The sequence below is a fragment of the Aspergillus ruber genome (assembly GCF_000600275.1).
Source record: "Aspergillus ruber CBS 135680 unplaced genomic scaffold scaffold00001, whole genome shotgun sequence".
Taxonomy (NCBI): domain Eukaryota; kingdom Fungi; phylum Ascomycota; class Eurotiomycetes; order Eurotiales; family Aspergillaceae; genus Aspergillus; species Aspergillus ruber.
In genome coordinates this window covers 659,101-679,709 of record NW_024467297.1, presented here as the reverse complement: position 1 = coordinate 679,709, position 20,609 = coordinate 659,101, and the positions used below count along the sequence as shown (strand labels likewise).

Sequence of the window (20,609 nt, the reverse complement as noted above, 5' to 3'; positions counted from 1 at the left end):
GGGACTGTTGTATGGGAATAGCTCATTAATCTGGGAGGCTACTTGTTACGAAGCGTTGAGTCCGGCAAGGGATACGCTATCATCATTTCCTGTAATAATAATATTGGGCTATCGAAAGCCAGAAGGTTCGTTGGTGGGTGCCCATGCAGGGTCTCAACTGTCACAACCGTCAACGAGTACGTTAATACAGTAACCGTATTAGTCGCGACTAACCTATTAACAAGAATTGAATCAATTTACTACGTACAGGTGGTCAATGCACACTAACACTCATTCTTTGTTCAGTTGCCGCAGTCAATCCCTGTTTCGAGTAGATTGGCCACCGCCGCCCTAAATCTTGGCCTGCATCAACGGAGCTACATACTCTATCACAACATTTTTGTAGCCGCCTGCTCTTTAGTCCCAATCATAGAGTCCTCGTAGTAGTATAATTAGTAGGAGTAGAATTTCTTGATCAGGGTTTAGCCTTGTCCTCATATTCCGTTTCCCTCCCTTCTTTTAGGAATTTAACACAAGAACTGTCAAAATGCACCCGTTATCATCATGGTTACTCCTCCTAAACCTGTCCTTATCCTTACCTAACCCCGCCCACTCCCTCAAATTCATAACCCACCCTCCATCACTGAGCCACTATCCAACACTAATTACTCTCTAAACCCTGTCTGCACCAAGGGGTCCCTTTTGCACATACTGTGGGATGAGCAATCCGAAAACACAACCTCAGTGACGTTATGGCAGTTAAACGGGACGGAGGGGATGCAACCATTTGAGCATATTACTCGTATGCCTCCTTTTTCCCTTCCTTCGCTATGGTACATACTAATATGTGTGGAGAGGACGTTTCAAGAAGCGTAATATCATTTATCTGGCCCGTCCAAACGAATAAAAACCTCACCTTCTCAAGCACATTCTACCTAAACTTCTTCAGAAAGGGGCCGGGACGGAATTGCGTATTATCAACTAGCCAGCCCTTCAACATCACCCGTAAGGAAACCAACGACGAGGGAGACCCCAGCTTTCCAACGACGAGTATCATCACAGGTTCGATCAGCACACCTACACCGTCAGCAACTTCAACACCCGCATCAATATCTACTTCTGACTCTAAGACCACCGCACCAGCATCAGATGGCCTAAGCAACGGGGCGAAGACTGGGATTGGCATTGGTGTAGGTGCCGGTAGTCTTCTGATCATCGCCAATTTTGTTTAGTGGATTGTTATCTGGCGTCAGAGACGGAAGTCGTTGCCGGTAGATCCAGGTCCTACAGTGCATACTGGTCATTATGGACTTGAGAAGCAGCATCATGAGATTGATGGTAGGGCAAGGATGCTGCGCAGGCTCAAGAGTTGGGTGGTAGGAAACGGCCTGTTGAGCTTCCATAGCAACCGTGCTATTGAATTGCGTTAAACCTTCCTGGGCAATACGATTGTATATAATACTAAAGACGAACGAGGTATAGACATTTTACGATATTATTACTATGTATCTAACAACCATCCACCATATTAAACCAAATAACAGCATAAGGTACAATACACCACAATAATACATCAACAATCGATTATCTGACATAAGAATAAAACTATAAGACAAATAGGTATCTGAGAAAAGTAAACAGCACAATATGCAACATGATCAAAGTAGATCAGAGACAAGGAAAATATAACGATGCATATCATGCTAAACATATAAACCACCCTGGGGAGTATCGATAGGGCAAATAAATGTCAACAATGAAAGGTCAAACGATGTGGTATCAAATATCAAGCAAATAGAGGTAGAGGTCGGATCCATCATGGACTCCATGGCGCATTAGATAGGACAGATAAAGGGCGTCTCGAACGAAGGAGGGACGTCGCGTGAAGGATCATGAAAACGGAATATTATGTTCGAGTAAGCCGGTCTCTTTTCTTTTTCTTTCTTTTTTTCTTGTCATTTTTCTGTCGTTTTGCTCAAAAAGAGGTGATCAGTTGTAGCCGGTGCCCGGAGTTACAGGCAATGGCCAGTCATCCTCGGTAATGCTGCTCCAAAAGGTCCAAATCATGACTACCGACAAGAGGGTGAAAAAGGTTTCGAATAGGGCGCCATTGATCTTTCCGTCTGTTGCACTGCAGAGATGCACGCTGATCACATAGTTGAAGATCTGGCCGATTGCAAACAGCAGACCAGCGGAGGTCAGGTAGACTGTAACTGTTAGGAAATCACTGACAAATTCGAGCAAGGCAACATACCCATTGGTCGGATCTCGCCTAAAACCCGAATGACCAGAATCGACTCCAATAAATAGAAAACAACGACACATATGAGCGGCCAGAGCTGGTACAAGACGTAAAGGGCGATATTCCGATTGGGAGCTTCCCAACTATGGTCCCACTGGCCGGTCCACTTGAATCCCGTGTCCAAGGCAATGTATCCGGTTCCGATAAAGAAGATCAGGGAAGATGCAATCATCAGGAAGATGGAAACAGCCGTGCCATCATCAAGAACCTGATACCCAACTGCGGCGTTCAACATAAGGATCCAGCAAGTGGTAGTAATGGAAGCGATGTGTACAGCGGTGAATCCCTAACCAGCATCAGCGATATTTCAACATGCAAGTATCAACTAATTACCAACCTTGCGAACGGCATCATCAAGCGGGAAGCCACCAACGGTAAAGATCTCACAAATCTCAACAACAATAAACGCAACCAGGAACAATTGCATCTCCCTCCTCCCCACAGCCGCCTTTTTGCGCTCCGACCGCCATATCAAGAAAAGCGAGACAAGAATAGAGATGAAGGCGAGAAGGATCGATCCGAGGTTGGCGAGGTGTTGGCCACCGCTCAGGGGAATACCCATGAGGGGACATCCACCAAAAGCATCGTTTATGGGTTGACTGGTATTGTGCGTGAAAAGCTGCGCAAGTTAGGACATGGTTCTTTTGTAGTTGTTCGTTTTGCGAGGGCATAAGAGCGTACATTGCAGACGGGTAGTGTCGAATCCCGACAGAAGTCCTATCGCACCGATCCAGTCAGTCTCCGTATCCGACATCCAACATTCCATTCTTCCCAAAGGCTTCGATAAATGTCCGACTCACATTAAAATTACCGAATTGTGTCGACCCCATGGTGATAATAATAAAAAATTAAACGATTGATATTGTCGTTAAGGGCCTTTGTTGATACTCGGACCCGCGCTGAGGACCAGAACGATCGCTCGGTCGCGGATCTGAGGCGAAAAGGTAAAGTCGAGGCTGTGATGCAGAAAGTCGTGCAGTGCAGTGCAGTGGCAGTGATAGAGGCAGCAGTGGCCGTGTAGAATGAGCGCGTGCGGGTAGAAGGTGGTCGAGATAGTGATAGTGTGGTAGTTGGTGGTAGTTAGTGTTGGTAGAGTAGGAAATGCGCTGGAAGAGGATGAGAAGGCTGCAGATTTCCGAATACGATCCGGTACCGTATGTAATTTGAGTCAAAAAATTTCAATAAACGAGGGAGACCGGTAATACAACAAATAACTGGTTTTAGAAACCCTTAATCTCGAGCGGAAAACGAGAGAAAAGAGAGAAAAGAGAGAAAAGAGAGAAAAGAGAGAAAAGAGAGAAGAGAGAGAATGAATGAGGTGAAGAAAAGCGAAAAGAAACTAAGACAGAGGAGGATGGCTGTACGGTAAGTAATGCATTACGGTAAATTACTAGTCGCTGGGCAAGAGAAAAACGGTTGATTCAGAATATTCTCTTTCCTTGCTGCTATCTTAGCGCAGAATCCAAAGACTTGGTCTGTTCCTGGACGTTCCATGGTTACTGTGTTCCGTGGTAGCTATTTAAAGATACCGTCCGATACGTTGGGCACGGTGGCGACATACTTACTTGTGTGCATTTCCAGTACGGACTAATGTTGTAGAAAACAGTAGAATTAACATTAGAGTATGAGTAAATGGTAGATGCAGAGTACTTGTACCATAGTGGAAAGCATAGTGCAGATGTACTTCTGTATCGTACATGGACTCGGGGGTACCTACATTATCCACCCTGGTCTCATATTCGATAGTCTCCGGCCCTTGCGCCGTCTCAATCTTCAATTTCGATTTCTCCGAGTTATAAAAAAGTTCATTCCGTGAAAATTGTTCTATACAAAGTGCTTACAGGGTACGACTAGGAAAAGGAGATAGAGTTAAATTATCTACTAAGACCATGACTCGAATTTGAGAACTTCGCTAGGGAATAATACGAGAGGATCGTCACAGCATGCAGAATGGCCTTGGCTTGATTCTCCATGGTGATCATGATATAATCCTTCTGCAGTTCTAGACATATTTTTCTGCCGGAAGATATATCCCGTTTAACAAACATCCTCGACTTCCATCTTTTTTCCATCATGCTCTCCCAATTCAATCTTCAACGTCCGTCCGAACAACTCCAGCAACATCTCAAAGCACACCTTAGAGATTGCCGGGTCATATCGTCCTTTGCTGAGTTCGTCCCGGATAAATGCATCTAGTTTAGCGTGGGTTAATCTGTCAGCATGTTGTCTCACTTGCATACTGTGTGACGAGAAAGGAATGACATACGCTGCGCCCATGCCGCCTCATAGAAGCCGAATAACACTCCTTTCTCATGCAAGGTCTTCCGAATGAGATCGCGACCTTCAGGAGGAACATGCGTGTCGTTTTTGCCGAATATCTAACTTGTCAGCACTTGGCCAATAAAAAACTGACAGGACCGAAAAGATGCCTAACCATAAGCAACTCCCCCTCAATATCCCCCGCCCTCTTCAAACTATCATCCTTTTTCCCCTCCGCCAGCGTATGGCTATGAACATCCGTCGCAAAATAACAAACCGACGCCTTCACCCTCTTATCCAATGCACACCGATACGCCAGATGACCCCCCAGGCACATCCCCGTCGCGCCCACGCGGCCATTACACGTCGGCAACGACAGCAAGTAATCAACCGAAAGGGACGCGTCCTCATCGTAGGCGGCGAGTTTCTTGGTGATCTTCCATTTGTTACCGGAGTCGGTGTCTTCGGCGTTGTATTGGAGGGGCTCGGGGCCAGTGAATTCGTGGTAGCTGGAGGGGGCTGCGCAGATGTAGCCCTGCCCGGCGATTTGGCGGGCGAATCGGGCGACGGGGCCGGTCACTGCGTTGTAGCTTTTGAGTATTTAGGCCTGTGGAGCGTTGGAATGTAGACAAACCCTGATAAATCTCACTGAACACTACTACACCTGGGAAGCGTGCTTTAGGATATCCTGGGATAGTCGGGTGGAAGACATAGATACCTGCATGTAGTAGCATCAGCTTCTGCCTCTGTCGCAATTTGTTTTTGTTAATTGACGAGCAAAGCTAGCACATACGCATGGTCCCCTCTCCATCCGCCTTGGTCGGGACATCGACGTAAGACTCTTGGATCAACATTGTGCTGTGCTATGAATTACACTGTCTGTGAGACCGAGAATATATCAATTCCTTAATGAGTTGAAAAGAGCTTGTTGAATTGAATCCGGTGCAATGTCGTTTATCGCAGTGATGTCGATAAGATGTGGGGTTGAGGGGCAGTCATGTGATGTTAATACAACTCCAGAGCAATACCCAACGGTATGATTAACAACTATATAAATATCTCATCCGGTATGTAGACGAGGGCCTCCAAAGAATAGCATTCAATAATATACAGGAAAGGGAAGAAACATAGGTAATAGCCCGAAAGCAGAACCCTGGCCCATAGCAATGACAATGTAGAAAGTTAACAGAGGGGGAATTGAAGCTGGCATTGAATGAAATCAATGCAAATATTACAGCATTTATATAGGGCCAATAGACAGGATAACATCGAAGAAAGTGAATTCATGTAGCACTGGACAGCTCAACGCCTGGAAACGGCTGCCGTTGGAGTGTTGGCTTGAATCCGTGCTTAGAAGACGTACTAATTTAAAGTCAGTACCTAAACAGCCATACATCCAAGGGGGGAAAGAGGGACTTACGGGAATGAACAGGTAAGGAACCTGTCTCTCGTACTCAAGCCAAGTCTCGCCGTACTTGTTCCGGCAGCGCTGAATATCACGCAGGGCACGGTGGCTGATCATGCACGCAAAGAACAGAGGGTAGAACCACGGGAACGGACTGTCAAAGCCGGTAATAAGACCCCAATTCAAGGCAAAGTACAGATCGCAGGTGTAGTGGATCTTTCGAGCCTTGCCATACCACCCATCGACCATGATCTTGGAGCCATCGGCGGCAGTAAGGGTCTTGGGGTTCTGCACAGTCTGCCACGGCAGCTGGGGGAAGGTGTTACGGAAAACCATCGTGCCACGCTCCATCTGGCGGAAACGATTCTTTTGGCTGTTGGTTGTGTCCCAGACCCAGTACACAAATAGGTATGCGGCGTAGAGAAAGGCCAGGAAGTAGCGGTTCCAGTGGTAGGTCGAGGGGTCGTGGTTGGCGAGATAGATGGTGCAGTGGCAGTAGCTCAGCGGTACACCAGCAAGGTTCCAGAAGATCAGCATGAAGCCCCATTTCTCGTAGTACATGTCCCTGTTTCTATTAAAATTTTTTCTTTTCTTGCCATAGTAGCAAAGCATGGGGAGAACCTACCAAGTCGACACAATGCACTCCTCACCCTTGGAACAGGCATTGGCATACAAGAAATGCGCCAGTAAAATGAACCCGACTTCGCCAGAGACATAGCCGTAATTCTCGTACTGCCTGGCCGCAGCACCCATCGAGATGAAGAACAGAATGTACCACGGAAGACGGACTTCAAAGAACATTTTGAAGTCCAAGACGCCAAACATGCGCGGATTGAGTTCCGCACCCATGAAGAAATCGTAGATGGGATAGCCACTCATCCGGTGCTGTGCTCCACGGATCAACGCAGAGAAATACGCAATGAATGACACAATGAAGCCAGACAGAATGGCCACGGTCAAAAGAGGCCCGAACTCATCGATCACGGTGTACAGCTTAAAGATACCAGTGAAGTGGAGGACCAATGACAGCACAACGTTGAAGTACCACGAGTAAAGAGCGGAGCAGTAGTACTCCAGCTGCTTACCACCTGCATGGGGAAGAGGACGACCCATAACCTTGATACCAGGCATGAGCATGTAGCACACACCCTCGAAGATGAAGAAAGTCCAGTAAATCCTCCAAGCCCTGAGTGTCGGGAACGCGCCTTCGTACACCAGGTTCACCATGTGCGAGAAGAAATCCGACATACTTTGTCCCTCAGTCGGACGAGGAAACTTGCCCTCGTAGTAGATGGCGCCAATCCACATATACCACATCAACACCGGGAATCCCAACATCATCGCCAACACTCCCCAGGAACCACCAAACTCGAAATGTCCACTGTAGTCGATCTTGGGATCCATTCCCTCAGCCCAGCCATCGACGATGCGTTTCTTCTCGGTAGAGCCGTTGGAGTGGCCATTGGCCTTGACCGATGCCTTTGGCTCTTCCTCCTTCACCTCCGGCTCCGGCGATTCGGTCTCATCCTTGGGTGTTCCGCGAGTGCGTCGTCGCGTGGACGACTTCGATCTTGCAGTGGCTTCAACAGTGGAATCGGAGACATCGTCAGCGCTGTTTTCTATACTGCTGCGTGTCACTCGACGACCACCAGGGGTCTGGATATAACCAGGACGGTCGATTTTCCTAGCCATTGGGAAGTAAATGTGAGTTGCAATGAACAATCAATAATGCCAGAGTATCCAAAGTGTTTACAGGTGAATACACAAGAGGTCAAAAAGGGGGAGGCAAAAAGGGTAAACAATCGTCGCAAAGTGATTTGTTTATTTTTCTTCACCTTTTTGCACCGGCCAAAGCGCACTTACCTGGGAGTTTTCCCCGTTTGGGACCGTGTAATAGTCATGGTCTTCAGCTCTCCGGCTCAATTGATAATAATAATAATAATAATAATAGTATTGACCGTGAAGAGTCCGTGTCTCGGGAGTGGAAAGAGAATAATCGGTGAAAAGCGAGGGGGAGCGGAACCACAACAGAATAATAAGTTGGCCAGTTGGAGATCGGCCGTGCGTCTGCCGAACCCTGGATTCGATCCTCTTGATTGCTATGGTTGGATTAGACTTGTAGTAATACGGAGTAGATATTGCTTTTTATATAAAGGACAAGTGTACAATTGAATTTTTTAATTAATGCCTTACATTGGGCAGTGACAACTGGCTGCATTAACGTAGTTGTATGCTGTGGTTATGCATGTACTCAGTACATCACTGCCGATGAATCTTCCGAAAGAGATCAGAGGACGATAATAATGAATTCAAATCTCTCTCTCCCTCTAGTCAATACCCAAGGTCAATGTAAACAGTTAAAATATGTATATGAGATACAGTATTTGCGAAACCCGGACTCCGAAATCCATGCTGCTCCTTCTCTTCGTAAACAAAACCAGATCCGACCAAATGCTCCAAATATTCTCCAGAATGAATCAACTATAGAAAGATAATGGAAAGACCTCCGTCATGCTCCTCGCCGAACATTGGTCGACATAAGCGTAATCTTCTTGTTTTTCTTTTTCTTGCCACCACCAGATGATGAAGCATTGTTGCCCTCCGCTGCAGCTGCGGTCTGCGCAATCAAATCACTTTCCTGTTGAGCTAGCAGTTCGTCTTCCCAGCCATGAAACCATCCATCTTGAGAAGCTCCAGCCTGTGAGTCCTGTGGCTCCGATGATGGAATAGCTGTTGTTCCCCAGACCGTGCGAGCACCCGGAGGGCTGGTGGCGGGCGACGCCAACGCTTCAAACCCAGATGATGCTTGAGGAGGGGAAGCAGAGACTGTGCCCATGTCAAACACCGGAGGATGATCGACACCGCTGGCCAAAGGTTGGAAATCACGATCTGAGAAAGGGCGATCGCTGGTAGTGCCAAAACTCGGCCTCTTACGGCGAACAGCGGACCAGCGCTTTTCGTCCTCCTCTCTCTCAGCACGGATCCGGTCCTTTTCTTCTCGAGCCTCTTTGTCTTTGTTTCGTTTTCGTCTCCTTTCCGTCTCTGGACGAAAGAGTTTCAGGACCTCAGGCACTACCACGTCCCTCCAGTCACATTCCAAGAAGTTCACTTCACACCCGTGTGGAAGATGGCCAAGGTATTTAACTCGTTTCCGTAATTCATCATCAACGACATGCCCGGTCGAAATATGCTCCACTCGAGGTAAAATAGTCGCAGGGAACAACGAATAGTCACCGAAGGCAGCTTTGAGAATGCGAATATCAAGGGGAGACAGGTAGAAATGAGGCAGCGCCTGGTAGAAATAAAACGGATGGTCGAATGAGGATTGTGTTGTCTGCTTTTCTGGCATCTTCTGTTTCGATTTGGCCGACGCTGATTCCAGAACAACATTATCCATCGCTCCTACCAAATTCTCTACACCATTGGTTTTAGCTTGTGTATCCGATGAGCCGATGGAGTCTGCTGAAAAGCTTTGACCAGACTTCGCAGCATGCTGGGCCGCATACATCACGGCAACTTCGTCAGGCGGTGGACCAGCCGTAATTGGCTCTCGAGCAGGTCTCTTTGTCACTAGTTCTCGCGAAATGTTCGGCGGGTTCCCTATGCCTCGAAGTTTCTCTTTAGAGTCAGTGATTGTGGAGATCGCTTTTTGAGTCCAGGTCGTCTCATCTCCGAACAAAAGTTCATCTTCAGCCTCCTGTCTACAGAGATCCTCAATCTCCGCATCATGCTGTGAAGCCATGTAGTTTTCGCCTCCCTTCATCATCCGAGCATAGTCTATAACCTCCGCGGCATGAAACCAAGGGATGTCCTCCTCCGGGCCCAGGCCTTCAGCGCCATCGCGTGGTAGTGCTAGAGTATTACCGGTCTCTCTTTTCATAAGCCTCAATATGACGTCGCCACCCTCAATTGGAAGATCCCCTTCCTGGCCACTAAACCATCGGACAGGGCGAGTCTCAGATACGTAAACCGAATCGTAACAGATAGGACACTTCTTCCAGCGAGCCTTCTTCTCGGAAACCGGGTTCTCTTCATCAGCCGCATACATGTAACGAATCAAACATGGAAGACAAAAAATATGACCGCATCGAGCCATTCGCGGTGCTACCGGATTCGATAAGCAGATCGGACAGCTAGCGGATTGGGTTTGAGACCATACTAGGACCTGAAGAACCGAGTCCCAGTCCAAGTGAACGTCTGCATTGGCCGCTTGCGCATTGTAAATTCGATTCGGTGCCACAATGAATCGATAATTTGCATGAACATAGTGCGCTTTGTCTACCGCATGATATCCGGAGCCCAGACCCCAGGTCCGATATTGGCGACGAGTACGTGGGGGAGGTTGATACTGAGGGCGAGGAGGAAGGGAAAAGTTCATCAAATGGGTAATGGAGGTTTGCCCCTTACGGCTCGATGTTGACTTCATGACGGCCTATGCATTCATGGCTAGTTAGATCCGGCTTTCCCCAACAATGCTTAGCGTATGCGGGGACACCTACAGCCTCACTATACTCATCGTCATCCAACAACCGAGGACGTTGGCGTCTATGCTGATTCTTCCGAGATTGATTATTCCTTGCAGTGTTTGAATTTCTCGACGACAATCCTGCTCCAAAACTGCCAGAACCTCCTTGCCGTCGCTGATACCCGGCGTCAACCGAAGACGAGGGGTGATGGTATGTCGCAGGGGTTGACTGATTCGGGATATTCAGCGGCTTGGAAGACGAAGCTTGACCGGGATTCGACGACATCTCCTTAGTCCGAGAATTGATAGACAATTGCTAGCCTCCTCCAATGTTATTGAGAGGCGAAAAGTAGGCAGTGAGTGTGACTCGGAATCAGGGCCACCCGCTCTGCTTGGACAACCCCAGGTCCCACCAGCTTAATCGAATAAAAGACAGTAATTAAACCTCATCCAGAGGCACAGTAAAACAGTGAAAATGTGTTTTGTTCCCTTTGAACCCCGAAGGGTGATAAGAAGAGCGAGGACAAGAATCCTGTACTGGACTGTCTGCCGGCGAAAAAGAGGCGGCGACGAGGGGCGAGACAGTAATATTGCTGTACGGTATGGTAAACCAATACATCTATGTCATGGTCTTGGCGCCCTTGGAGCCTCAGGCACGTGCCCGCCCAAAAAACATCATCTCCTCCCATCCATTGATTCATTGCTTTTGTGCTCGCTGCCTCTCTCTTTGTCGCCGTCTTGCCTCCTCGTCAGGGTGTTTGTGTTGGTTGGGTATTAGAAGGATCAGATTGTCTTATTTCTCAGCTCTTTTCGTCGGAAACGAAGAAGAAAAAATAACTGTTATCATTAACTTTTCTTGTGACCAGGTTGGTAACTGCATAAGACCACCCTCCGCTCCGATGTTTCGCGTAATACAAGCTGTTCAAGAGAATGGAATGAGGTCTAACTATTTTCTTTCAGCTCGCAGGTTCACATTACCGTCAGCAGCTCGTGTTTCTCTGACCTCCGGGGTTAGAATGGCTGCGTAGACGGACACCGCTCCTCGTCCCTGATCCCCGACGCTTAAAGTGGTTCGCATGGCTCCCATAGAGGCAACGCGTGGCTGAAATATCCAAGGCGACTATCCTGACGTGCCTGGAAGACGATGAACATGAACCATCATCTGCCCGCAATGCCCCATGGGCAGCCGCCCATGCCTCCTCGGCGGCAGCAAGACCTTCCTTACGCTACTGGCCCTTCCAACATGCGGTCTCCGCCAGCCTATATGGGTTACCACCTCCATATGAATGGCCACCCGCCTCCGTATTCACCTCACCAATATCCTCAGTGGTATCCGGCCTATCCTCAAATGCAAATGCCTCCCCGACCATATCAACCTCCGTACGCCGCCGCTCCTATGATCGTGTCTTCGTATCCTCCGACCCAGCCTATTATAGCGCCGGCCCACATTCCGCCCCCATCGCTTCACCTACAACCGAGAACCTCAACTCCTCTGCCACCCACCATGTCTCCTGTACCTCCCCCGATGGAAATACAAGAGCCCCCTCCTGTCGTCAGTGCACCTGCCAACCCCTCTCCGGCTCCGCCAGCGTCCTCGCCACCCACCACTCAAGGAGGAATCAAAGGTATTCCATACTTTCCTCCTCTTCCAGGCCCGTTTCGCGCGCCGGTAAGTGCTTCAGACTCCTTCTTTTGACATGCGGGTTTTTCTGACAACAAATTCAGGTTCCCTGGTTTTCTGTGCCTGAGAAGCCGTTTCCGCCCCGAGCCCCGCGCAAACGCCGGGCAAGAGCTCGCACGTTGCAGTCTGCTGCGGTTGAACTTCCTGCCAAACCAGGCCAGGTAGTGGAGAAGCGGGATGCGCCTAAGCGTGTAGAGACGGCCGCTCAAGAACTTTCTGAGCCACAGACTCCGATGTCTGCTGGTCCGTCGGATGCCAACTCAACCCAACCAACGACACCTTCTTCCGCTCCTCAGGCACAACCCGCTCGCCCTCAACACCAGTCGAAACCATCGAAGCCAGCTGTTCCTGTTGTTCCTGTCGTCCCCGTTGTTCCACCTGCCGCAGGTACTCCCCGTCAACCGGCAAAGGATGACTCTATTCGTGCATCCGAAACACCAAAGTCTGACGCCGCCGAGCCCTCCCAAACCCAGAATGTCGCGGCCACATCAGAGGAGCCTACAAAACCATCATCGCCTCCTCGCGCAGCACCCAAGTCATGGGCGGACCTAGTTCGGGAGAAGTCAGCCGCAAAGGCCGCAGGCGCTCTACCGAGCATGTCCACGGAAGCCAACGGTCTGATGGCGCACAAGAGGAAGTCTCTTGCTGATGTTTTGGCGACTTTGGGTGAAGATGTTACGCAGTATGGTGACAAGGTTGCGTTCCTGGAGCCCAGAGGACTCGTGAACACAGGAAATATGTGCTACATGAACTCTGTTCTTCAGACCCTTGCTTCATGCGTGCCATTCTACCGCTTCCTAGACCACTGCGGTCGTCAGGCGACCCACAGCATCCACAGTGACTTCCCGATGGTTGATGCCATGATCATGTTCCTGAAAGAATTCCGTATCATTGATTCTGCTCAATCAGAAGAACAACTAAGGCTACGTCTGAAGCCAAATGAACTGGAAGAGTACGGTGATTCATTCATTCCAGAGTTTGTTTACGAAGTGATTAGGCAATTACCACGCTTCCGAGACATGCGGCGAGGTCATCAGCAAGATGCGCAAGAGTTTTTGGGCTTCCTTCTGGAGGAGATGCATGAAGAGTGTGCTCGTGCGGGGCAGCATACCTCGACGGCCAAAGCGGAATCTTATAATACTGAAGCCTCTGCAGACGGTCAGGCTGATGGATGGCTGGAAGTTGGCCACAAGCAGAAATCTGCGGTCACACGGTCTACTGGAGATATCGGCCAGGATACACCAATCACTCGGATTTTCGGTGGAAAGATTAGATCAGAGTTCAAAGTTCCCGGAAATAAGACTTCTGTGACTTTGGAACCTTACCAGTCACTCCAGCTCGACATCGGGTCTTCTGATGTCCAAAACATTGTTGATGCCCTCAAGGGTTTGACCAAGTCAGAAAATATCCAAGGTGATTTTAACTCGTCGCGCGGTCCTAATGTCACAGCGACCAAACAGATTTTCATCGAGAGTCTACCGCCTGTCCTCATTCTTCACTTGAAGCGCTTCCAGTACGACAGCGTGACCCAGGGTACGCAGAAAATCTGGAAGAAGATCGGCTACCCGCTCGACCTCGAAATCCCTCGCGAGGTTTTTCCGCCTCACAGGCGTAACGTTCTGATGGCCCACGGTGGTCTTCCCAAATATCGACTTACTGGCGTTATCTACCACCATGGAAAGAATGCCAGTGGCGGTCATTACACGGTGGATGCCCGACGTCAGGATGGTCGGCAATGGATTCGTCTTGATGACACTGTTATCCGCCGCGTCAGAAGCGAGGATGTTGCCGAAGCTGGCTCGGAGGAAGACCCGAAGGCACTTGCTGCTGCACTAGAGCAGCACAAGCGTGACAAGGATCCGAATGTCAACATTTACGACCACATTGACCAGATTGATGCTGAACATATCGACGAAAGAGGCTGGAGTCAAGTCAATGGGACAAGTGGAAGCGGTCATTCTAGCAAGAAGTCTACATCCGCTAGTCCAGCTCCATCGGCTTGGACTCCAAGAACTGAATTGCGGGATAACAAGGTCGCCTACCTGTTGTTCTATGAGCAAATTGCATGAGCCTCGTAGTTTTCGAAGCGCAGATGGCCTCTATGTCAACAAGAAACGACAAAAGAACCGTGAAACGAATCTCATCGGCGTCACTTTGAATCCATCCGGCCCATATGTATGGTGGACCCTTCTGTATCTCATCAAACTCAGTAATCTTGATCTCATGATAGACCAGATTACTTTGTTGTTTTTCCCTTTTAACTGTTTCTTAAAACAATTGCATAAACTTGATGTCGCATACCGGCTGGCTCTCGTGGCGTTAATGCTACTTGGCCCATGCTGGTTGTACATATGGGGTGATATTCGCCATGGCGAATGACCAATCTACGTGATTATGAATGTTTGATACATGCCATCGGTGCATAATGGAGGCAGGGTGTCGATGGAGAACTTGATGGCCTGCTGGACGGACACGGCTTCTAGCTCTCCCGGGCTCTGTTTCTACGGAGATTCGAGGGTCTCCTTTGCAATCAATTACCAAATCTATTGTTCTCTTGCTTTCGATTGATTTATTGGCATCTTATACCTTTTATTCTTGTTCTAGTTACCTGCATCTTTCCCCCTTTTCGTTCGTGATAATACTTCGTTGCTCTTCCCCTTTCGTCCTTTCTATTTTCTCCATGTGTTCTTGTTGCTTGTTTCTTTTTCGTTCATGTTGTTGATATTTTCTGAGTTGTACGCGGAGGAACTTCGGTTTGGTATATACCCCATTTTCCCTTCGCATAGCCTTTTGGTTTTGCCATCCAGCAGTTGGGGTTTTGCTTTTTTTACTTTGATGTGCGGCGCGGATAGGATACTCACGACTGCATGAATGTTTTCTTTTATCGACATAGACATACTATCAGAGACAGGGGATGTCGTCGGCAATCGGCGGAATGAGGGTTTGCCTGGAAAGGAAGCACGGAGGATCTTTACATATGGTTATGGGTCGACCTTGTCGGATCTTGGTGGAGGGAGCGATGTCTGTTTTCTTCTGGTTCTTTTCTCTTACTTTCTAATGAGGAATGTGTGTATCAGGTGGGATGATGTGGGATGATATCTAGACGGTCGAGGGAGGATGGTCTGATTATGATGTGGATTACAGAAAGGGACGGATGATGATGGATGGAGTTTATGAAGTTTAAAAGTGCGTTTAGCAGAGAGGTCAAAAAAAAGTTGAAGAGAACTCGATTGCCCGTGGTATTTATTCTATTCTATTCAGTACTGCCCACTCCTCAATAATCGTGGTATTCGATGCACTGTTCCCACTATTCATACCCGTGAATCCAGCAACAAGCCCTCTGAAGTTCTCATCAACATTCCCAGGCCCAGAAACAAACCCCGGGGACTCCATCTGTCCCGACACCACGCGTAGAAATCTCCTCAACTTGGCTATGGTCCGGGGTCGTCTGACTCTGTCCCCGCCACGCAACAGGCGTATCTGGACGAACGAGCACAATATCTCTCTCTTCATAGGTGCGATAAACATGCTCCTCATTACGGGCGAAGACCCGTTTCAGAGGGAATTTCATGTCCTTGGAGACAGTCGTAAAAGCCCCGCTTGCGTGTTTCTTCTTGGTCAGGATTGTTACCGTTAATGAAATTGATGAGCGTCCATTCCGGACCTTTCCCGAAGAGATCGTATGTACTAGTCTCCCCATCTTTTAGGAAAACATGCGGTGCTCGACAACCGGGCCTAGTGCTGGAGATATACCGTTGCACGTCCCATTGATGTTTACCTGAGCCATCATGGTATATCAGGGGAGAGTGCTCATAGTACCGCAGATCAAGTTCAATGCCCAGATCTATCGTGTCAGGTCCGGAGTTATCGATAAACTGCTTTATCTGGGCGCGAATTTCCTCGCCCGCTGGTGTACGGTCTCGAGCACGTCTGCATTCTTTGCATATATCTCCCCGAGCTGAACATGCTCGAGTAAATGGCGCATAGATCATTCCAAAGCACGAATCATCATCGGACACCACTGGAGGTTATACGCTCGCAGAAGGAACTCACCCCCATACTCCTTATGAAATGCTGCAAGCCTCTAAGATCAAAAGCGTCCAGAACATCTGTGTTCGTTCATTGCGTACCCACCAGGCGGTGGTGATCTGTGCGCTGCATCGCCAACAAGAAGGACCTTCAAACTATCTATGTAATACTTCTCCGCGATACTGAAGTACGGTGTCCATTCGCTGTGCACGAGTAACTCATCGATTTTGACCTCGCCGTCCAAAGTGCGGTAGACTACTTGGTGGGGGTCAATTCTGGTGCCGGACGGGAGTTTGCTCACTGGGTAATGTGCAGTAAAGGTATCCTTGTCGTCTTGGTCAATGATAAAGCCGGAATGGATGGGAAAGATGGGCCAAGAGCGGCCAAAAGCGAGCTTCTCTGCGAGTTCATGAGAGCGGAAGTGGACAAGATAGATCCGATCTCGCCTGTCAACTGATTAGTACATTCTCACTTGAATCATTATGATGAAATCGGCTTACATCTGCCCGCCAATCATCTTAATCCCAGCTGCCTTTGATAACCTGCTGCTTCCTCCATCACAACCGATGAGGTATCTACTCCGCACGGTGTGTGGCTGTCCATCTTTATCGACGAAAGTCGTAGCGACATTATCTCCCTCCTCAGCATGAGACAGATACTACCAACCAAATATACTCTGTACTTGAGTTTTGATCAGGATAAGCTCCTTCATCCAGGCTTCGGCAATAATCTGCATCTATGACTCGGTTCTGCAGGCTGGCTGCCATCATTTATCTGTTGGATACATCTCCGCTGTTCCTTGACGGTTGGTCGTCTCTACATCACATTAGTTTCTTTCTTGTTTTAAACCCATTAAATAGAGGAAAGCCAACCTAAGAGCCTAATGACTTCCGATCCTCTATCGCCTTCGTTTCAAAAAAGAGTCAAAATACACATCTTCCCCGACACTCCCCTCAATATCCCGGCACTCATCCGCAATACCAAGAACCCGCAACATCTCCATAACACGGGCGTTGGTCAGGTTCATTTTCGGCCATTTAGTGGTCCTCAGGCTTTGTTCTGCGAGGAGACATGGGACGTTCAGGCGGGAGAGTTGGTACGTGAGGAATATGCCGACGGGGCCGACCCCGACAATAGTGATTGGGGTTTCTTCCGAGGGCTGTGGTATGATCATTTTGGTTATATTGCTGCTAATACTAATTGAACCATTTTGTTGAGAGGGGGAGAAAAGACCCTTTCTTGTTAATGTCGGCGGGCTTTTTCAATATAACAGGTATGAGGGACACGTAATATTACCCGATGGGTCCGTGAACGCTAGCAGTCTCATATTCTTGTACGTTGATCTTTTTTGTTTCGAGTTCAAAGGATTAGGGCTCGGCTGGTGCATATCAGGATTGGGACGGCCGCTTTAATAGCCGAGCCATGGGTGTGATCGAAGTATGTACTGGTGGTACTCCGTAATAAGCTCATGCATCAATGCGCTGACCCAGACTCTAGTTCTTTGACGCCAACAGTAGCCGAATGCTATTTAACGCCGGATCGAATCTTCGTCACTCCGTTTCTTTGCACTCCACATGTAGACCAACGAGTACGAAGTCTGTAGCTGGCATCCAGAGAATTAGAACCATAAACAAAGAGTATCCATTTATGTATGAAATTGGATCACAGGTATTGTATGCGAACATGTATATTCAAGGAAAATATCCAGCGATAGACTGGACCTATGTACTTCTCGATTTTGTATTGATAGCGGCATATGAAATAATTGGCTGTCAGCCGGTCTACCACTGTCATTCACTGCGAATGTTAGGAACCGGCGTAATCGCAGTAGCATGATGCTCTGCTTCATGAGTAACCAAATTCACCCGTCTCTCTGGCTCCTCAAAAATTCCCGTCCCCGGCTGCTGGTGACTTGTCGGGGACTTTGGCCTAATCACTGAACCCCCAATCTGGAAAATAGTGGATCGAGGCGTTTCTCGTGGATTATCGCGCCGTCTTCCTCGACTTCCAGGATCCACAATCGGTGTTGCCGTGCTATGGGTATGGCGGATATTTACGATAGGAATCGGCTCCGGGTCGTGCGTAGTGGCACTGCTGAGTGCGCTGGAAATCGTACGGGGAATATGATATCCTGCCTTTACCAGGGGAATCGAAAGACCGTGGACAACCTGTATTCTGTTAGTTCATAGCAGCAAACAGTAAATGGTTCTAACATACGATACTGCAAATAACCAAGAACCAAACAACCACCTCAACGGCTTCTGCAACCTGTCGTGCGTCCTCCCTAACCTTACCCTCAACCGTGATCTTAAGCAAGAACTCTCGACAGACGGATAGGTAAAAGACTGCTCCGACGCCGATGGGCCCGAAGAAACCGACAAAGGCCGCTTGGAATTTGTTTTCTATCTGTTGAATTGACCTGTGCATCGCAAAAATTATTGGCACCCGGCGAACCAGCAGAACCAAGAGTCCCAGGAAGATGAGACGGTAAATGGGAATGATGTTGTTATTTGCAAACAATGACCATGGGCAGACAACACCGAACCACATGAAAATTGCCAAGTTCAGTAGCATATCGATAGTCGGTTGTAGCGAGTCGTCCAACGTCGCGAGACGGAACCAGTCACTAGAAAGTCAGTTGGTTTGTTGCACAAGTAGTGATGAAGACTTACTCTTGAGTAAAGACATTCCCGGCCACAAAGCAAGCTAGGAGATCATCTGTTCCAATCAGGCCACATGTTCCCATGATGAAAAGCTGTGATCTGTGTTAGCAAAGAAAATATCATCTCAGCATTATTGATCACTTACCGCAAGGGAGATGGCAAAAACAAGGAAGCTTTCGCGGTCGACATAATGTCTTTCTTCCGCCCAATGAAGCAATTTCCTGGAAACCCAGCCAACCACGATACCGTAGGCAACGCTTAGAATAACCGTGTAGGCCCAGGTCTCATAGAACCACAGGCCCATAGCTTTTCCAGTCCCGCCACTATATCCCTCCCCTTCCATACCAATATACTTGAGAAGGTACAAGCCGAAAAAGAGGAAAGGATATCCAAGCCCATCATTAGCACCAGACTCGGCAACTATGATCCTCTGCAGTGGCGGAGGAACATTCTTGTCGGCGAATTTACCCTTGACAATCGAGTTTGACAGGACAGGGTCCGTAGGAGTGACACAGGCACCGACTATAAGAGCATGGAGGAATTTGAAATTTGGAACCATAGCCCAAATGATCAAGCTACTACACATCCACATGGCCACCATGCCAGGCCCAAGTAGCAAGGACAGACTTTGCCATTCTACCTGAAGGTAACGCTTCGGAAGCTGGACACCGGCCAAGAGCAGCTGCACGCCAAGAACGAGTCTAGTAAAGTAGAGGGTGATTTCCTCTAGATTCTGGTCCGAGCCAAGCGCATAGTCTCTGGGCCTAATGAAATTGGCTGCATGCGGAGAGAATATGATACCGGCCAGCAATGAAATCACTACGCATTGTTAGCCAAGACATCTAAGCTTTCTTCCAGATTAAACGGGGCCAAAGTTACGGACAAGCTTCAGACAGGTAGAATCTCTCCTTGAACAAGTACGACACCAGCCCAAAGACGGAGATGAATCCCCCCAACGTCGCGCAGACGATATTAAAGTTGGTTAAAGAAAGTTCAGGCATTTCGCTCGTCTGTGATGCCTCAAACCAGATGGTATAGCTTTCTCCTAGCTATCAAGACAACCGGGGCCGTATATTAACCAACAGGCACTCCTTAATATCAGGGCTCCTGATAAATCAATCTAGACAGTAATCCACCAGCACGTGTTATTGGATCATAGTATCAATATCGAAGTTCAGAATGCAAAGATGCCCGATCATATGGAAGGATCTATTCAGCACGTGATTGTCGAGAGGTTTTAGTGTGCCAGAGTAGTTGATTGGACCGATGGTCTATCGGCTTGGCTAGCTATATGACTACCTGGCAGAAAGCGAGGGCGGTCAGGCACGTGACCCGATGGGTACTAACTGGTGAGGTATGATAGGTCGGATCAAAGGGATAACATTAGTCCGACTAGCGAACCTCCGATATATGGCCAGCGTTCGCCACATATATAGACAAGCACTCATCAAGCACTCAAGCACTCGTGTACTCTAGGCTACGTTAGATAGAGTATATCAATCGTTCGTTTCAATTGGGTCTTCTACATATAGGCCTCGTGCGGTCGGATGATCGACTCCTCCGGTTTCACCTGAACCTCCGACGGAACCCATTTCACTAACAAGAGGCACTCAGTTGGTACCACGCCGCAAACAAAGTAAGCCGGAACTAAGAAACTACTTCTGGATCCAATAGCAGAAGGAATCAAGCTCTTTATAGTCAATGGCCTTTCGAAACCGACGAGTGTGATTATGGAGGAGAACCGGAGACAAAATACGAGAGCTGAAGAAAGCAGCGGATCGGCTGTGGCGGCGCTGAATGGCACGTGACTGGTTTTCAATATATGA

At 48.4% G+C, this 20,609-nt stretch overlaps 7 protein-coding genes across 7 annotated transcripts; 1 reads left to right on the top strand and 6 right to left on the bottom strand.

Annotated features, from left to right (window-relative positions):
• Nucleotides 1-1,968: 1,968 nt before the first annotated feature.
• Nucleotides 1,969-3,111, bottom strand: EURHEDRAFT_373536 (chitin synthase export chaperone; the record flags this gene model as incomplete). Its single annotated transcript, XM_040778539.1, has 5 exons — nucleotides 1,969-2,186; nucleotides 2,234-2,567; nucleotides 2,619-2,900; nucleotides 2,963-2,998; nucleotides 3,082-3,111. The coding sequence occupies 5 exons, from the start codon at nucleotides 3,109-3,111 to the stop codon at nucleotides 1,969-1,971; spliced, it is 900 nt and encodes a 299-aa protein (XP_040643298.1).
• Nucleotides 3,112-4,093: 982 nt separating this feature from the next.
• Nucleotides 4,094-5,500, bottom strand: EURHEDRAFT_407594 (dienelactone hydrolase family protein). Its single transcript, XM_040780602.1, has 5 exons — nucleotides 5,334-5,500; nucleotides 5,175-5,258; nucleotides 4,716-5,119; nucleotides 4,548-4,659; nucleotides 4,094-4,473 (listed from the first exon to the last, which is right to left on the bottom strand). Exons 1-5 carry the CDS (start codon nucleotides 5,392-5,394, stop codon nucleotides 4,319-4,321), a joined length of 816 nt encoding a protein of 271 aa, XP_040643297.1. The 5' UTR covers nucleotides 5,395-5,500; the 3' UTR covers nucleotides 4,094-4,318.
• A 23-nt stretch (nucleotides 5,501-5,523) lies between these two features.
• Nucleotides 5,524-8,038, bottom strand: erg4 (c-24(28) sterol reductase). The gene is made up of 4 exons (XM_040780601.1): nucleotides 7,809-8,038; nucleotides 6,571-7,629; nucleotides 5,961-6,510; nucleotides 5,524-5,902 (listed from the first exon to the last, which is right to left on the bottom strand). The coding sequence occupies exons 1-4, from the start codon at nucleotides 7,844-7,846 to the stop codon at nucleotides 5,891-5,893; spliced, it is 1,659 nt and encodes a 552-aa protein (XP_040643296.1). The 5' UTR covers nucleotides 7,847-8,038; the 3' UTR covers nucleotides 5,524-5,890.
• Nucleotides 8,039-8,100: 62 nt separating this feature from the next.
• EURHEDRAFT_407591 (RING-type E3 ubiquitin transferase MAG2) lies at nucleotides 8,101-10,955 on the bottom strand. The gene is made up of 2 exons (XM_040780600.1): nucleotides 10,445-10,955; nucleotides 8,101-10,377 (listed from the first exon to the last, which is right to left on the bottom strand). Exons 1-2 carry the CDS (start codon nucleotides 10,694-10,696, stop codon nucleotides 8,455-8,457), a joined length of 2,175 nt encoding a protein of 724 aa, XP_040643295.1. The 5' UTR covers nucleotides 10,697-10,955; the 3' UTR covers nucleotides 8,101-8,454.
• Nucleotides 10,956-11,581: 626 nt separating this feature from the next.
• Nucleotides 11,582-14,160, top strand: EURHEDRAFT_511815 (mRNA-binding ubiquitin-specific protease UBP3; the record flags this gene model as incomplete). The annotated part of the gene is made up of 2 exons (XM_040786003.1): nucleotides 11,582-12,079; nucleotides 12,136-14,160. 2 exons carry the CDS (start codon nucleotides 11,582-11,584, stop codon nucleotides 14,158-14,160), a joined length of 2,523 nt encoding a protein of 840 aa, XP_040643294.1.
• Nucleotides 14,161-15,627: 1,467 nt separating this feature from the next.
• EURHEDRAFT_373531 (uncharacterized protein) lies at nucleotides 15,628-17,294 on the bottom strand (the record flags this gene model as incomplete). Its single annotated transcript, XM_040778538.1, has 5 exons — nucleotides 15,628-16,021; nucleotides 16,222-16,566; nucleotides 16,621-16,778; nucleotides 16,906-16,936; nucleotides 17,053-17,294. The coding sequence occupies 5 exons, from the start codon at nucleotides 17,292-17,294 to the stop codon at nucleotides 15,628-15,630; spliced, it is 1,170 nt and encodes a 389-aa protein (XP_040643293.1).
• A 616-nt stretch (nucleotides 17,295-17,910) lies between these two features.
• On the bottom strand, nucleotides 17,911-19,784 carry EURHEDRAFT_446298 (putative Na/H antiporter; the record flags this gene model as incomplete). The annotated part of the gene is made up of 5 exons (XM_040783588.1): nucleotides 17,911-18,288; nucleotides 18,338-18,746; nucleotides 18,793-18,875; nucleotides 18,929-19,602; nucleotides 19,667-19,784. 5 exons carry the CDS (start codon nucleotides 19,782-19,784, stop codon nucleotides 17,911-17,913), a joined length of 1,662 nt encoding a protein of 553 aa, XP_040643292.1.
• Between the last annotated feature and the right edge of the window lie 825 nt (nucleotides 19,785-20,609).

Excerpts from the sequence above, each read along its gene's own strand:
- erg4 (XM_040780601.1), bottom strand. The coding sequence starts at position 7,846 with ATGACTATTACACGGTCCCAAACGGGGAAAACTCCCAG. Across the intron at positions 7,630-7,808 it reads CAAACGGGGAAAACTCCCAG|GAAAATCGACCGTCCTGGTT; the intron begins GTAAGTGCGCTT and ends CCCAATGGCTAG. Across the intron at positions 6,511-6,570 it reads GAGTGCATTGTGTCGACTTG|GGACATGTACTACGAGAAAT; the intron begins GTAGGTTCTCCC and ends TAATAGAAACAG.
- EURHEDRAFT_407594 (XM_040780602.1), bottom strand. The coding sequence starts at position 5,394 with ATGTTGATCCAAGAGTCTTACGTCGATGTCCCGACCAAGGCGGATGGA. Across the intron at positions 5,259-5,333 it reads GGATGGAGAGGGGACCATGC|GTATCTATGTCTTCCACCCG; the intron begins GTATGTGCTAGC and ends TACTACATGCAG. Across the intron at positions 4,660-4,715 it reads TTGAGGGGGAGTTGCTTATG|ATATTCGGCAAAAACGACAC; the intron begins GTTAGGCATCTT and ends CTGACAAGTTAG.
- EURHEDRAFT_407591 (XM_040780600.1), bottom strand. The coding sequence starts at position 10,696 with ATGTCGTCGAATCCCGGTCAAGCTTCGTCTTCCAAGCCGCTGAATATC. Across the intron at positions 10,378-10,444 it reads ACGATGAGTATAGTGAGGCT|GCCGTCATGAAGTCAACATC; the intron begins GTAGGTGTCCCC and ends ATGAATGCATAG.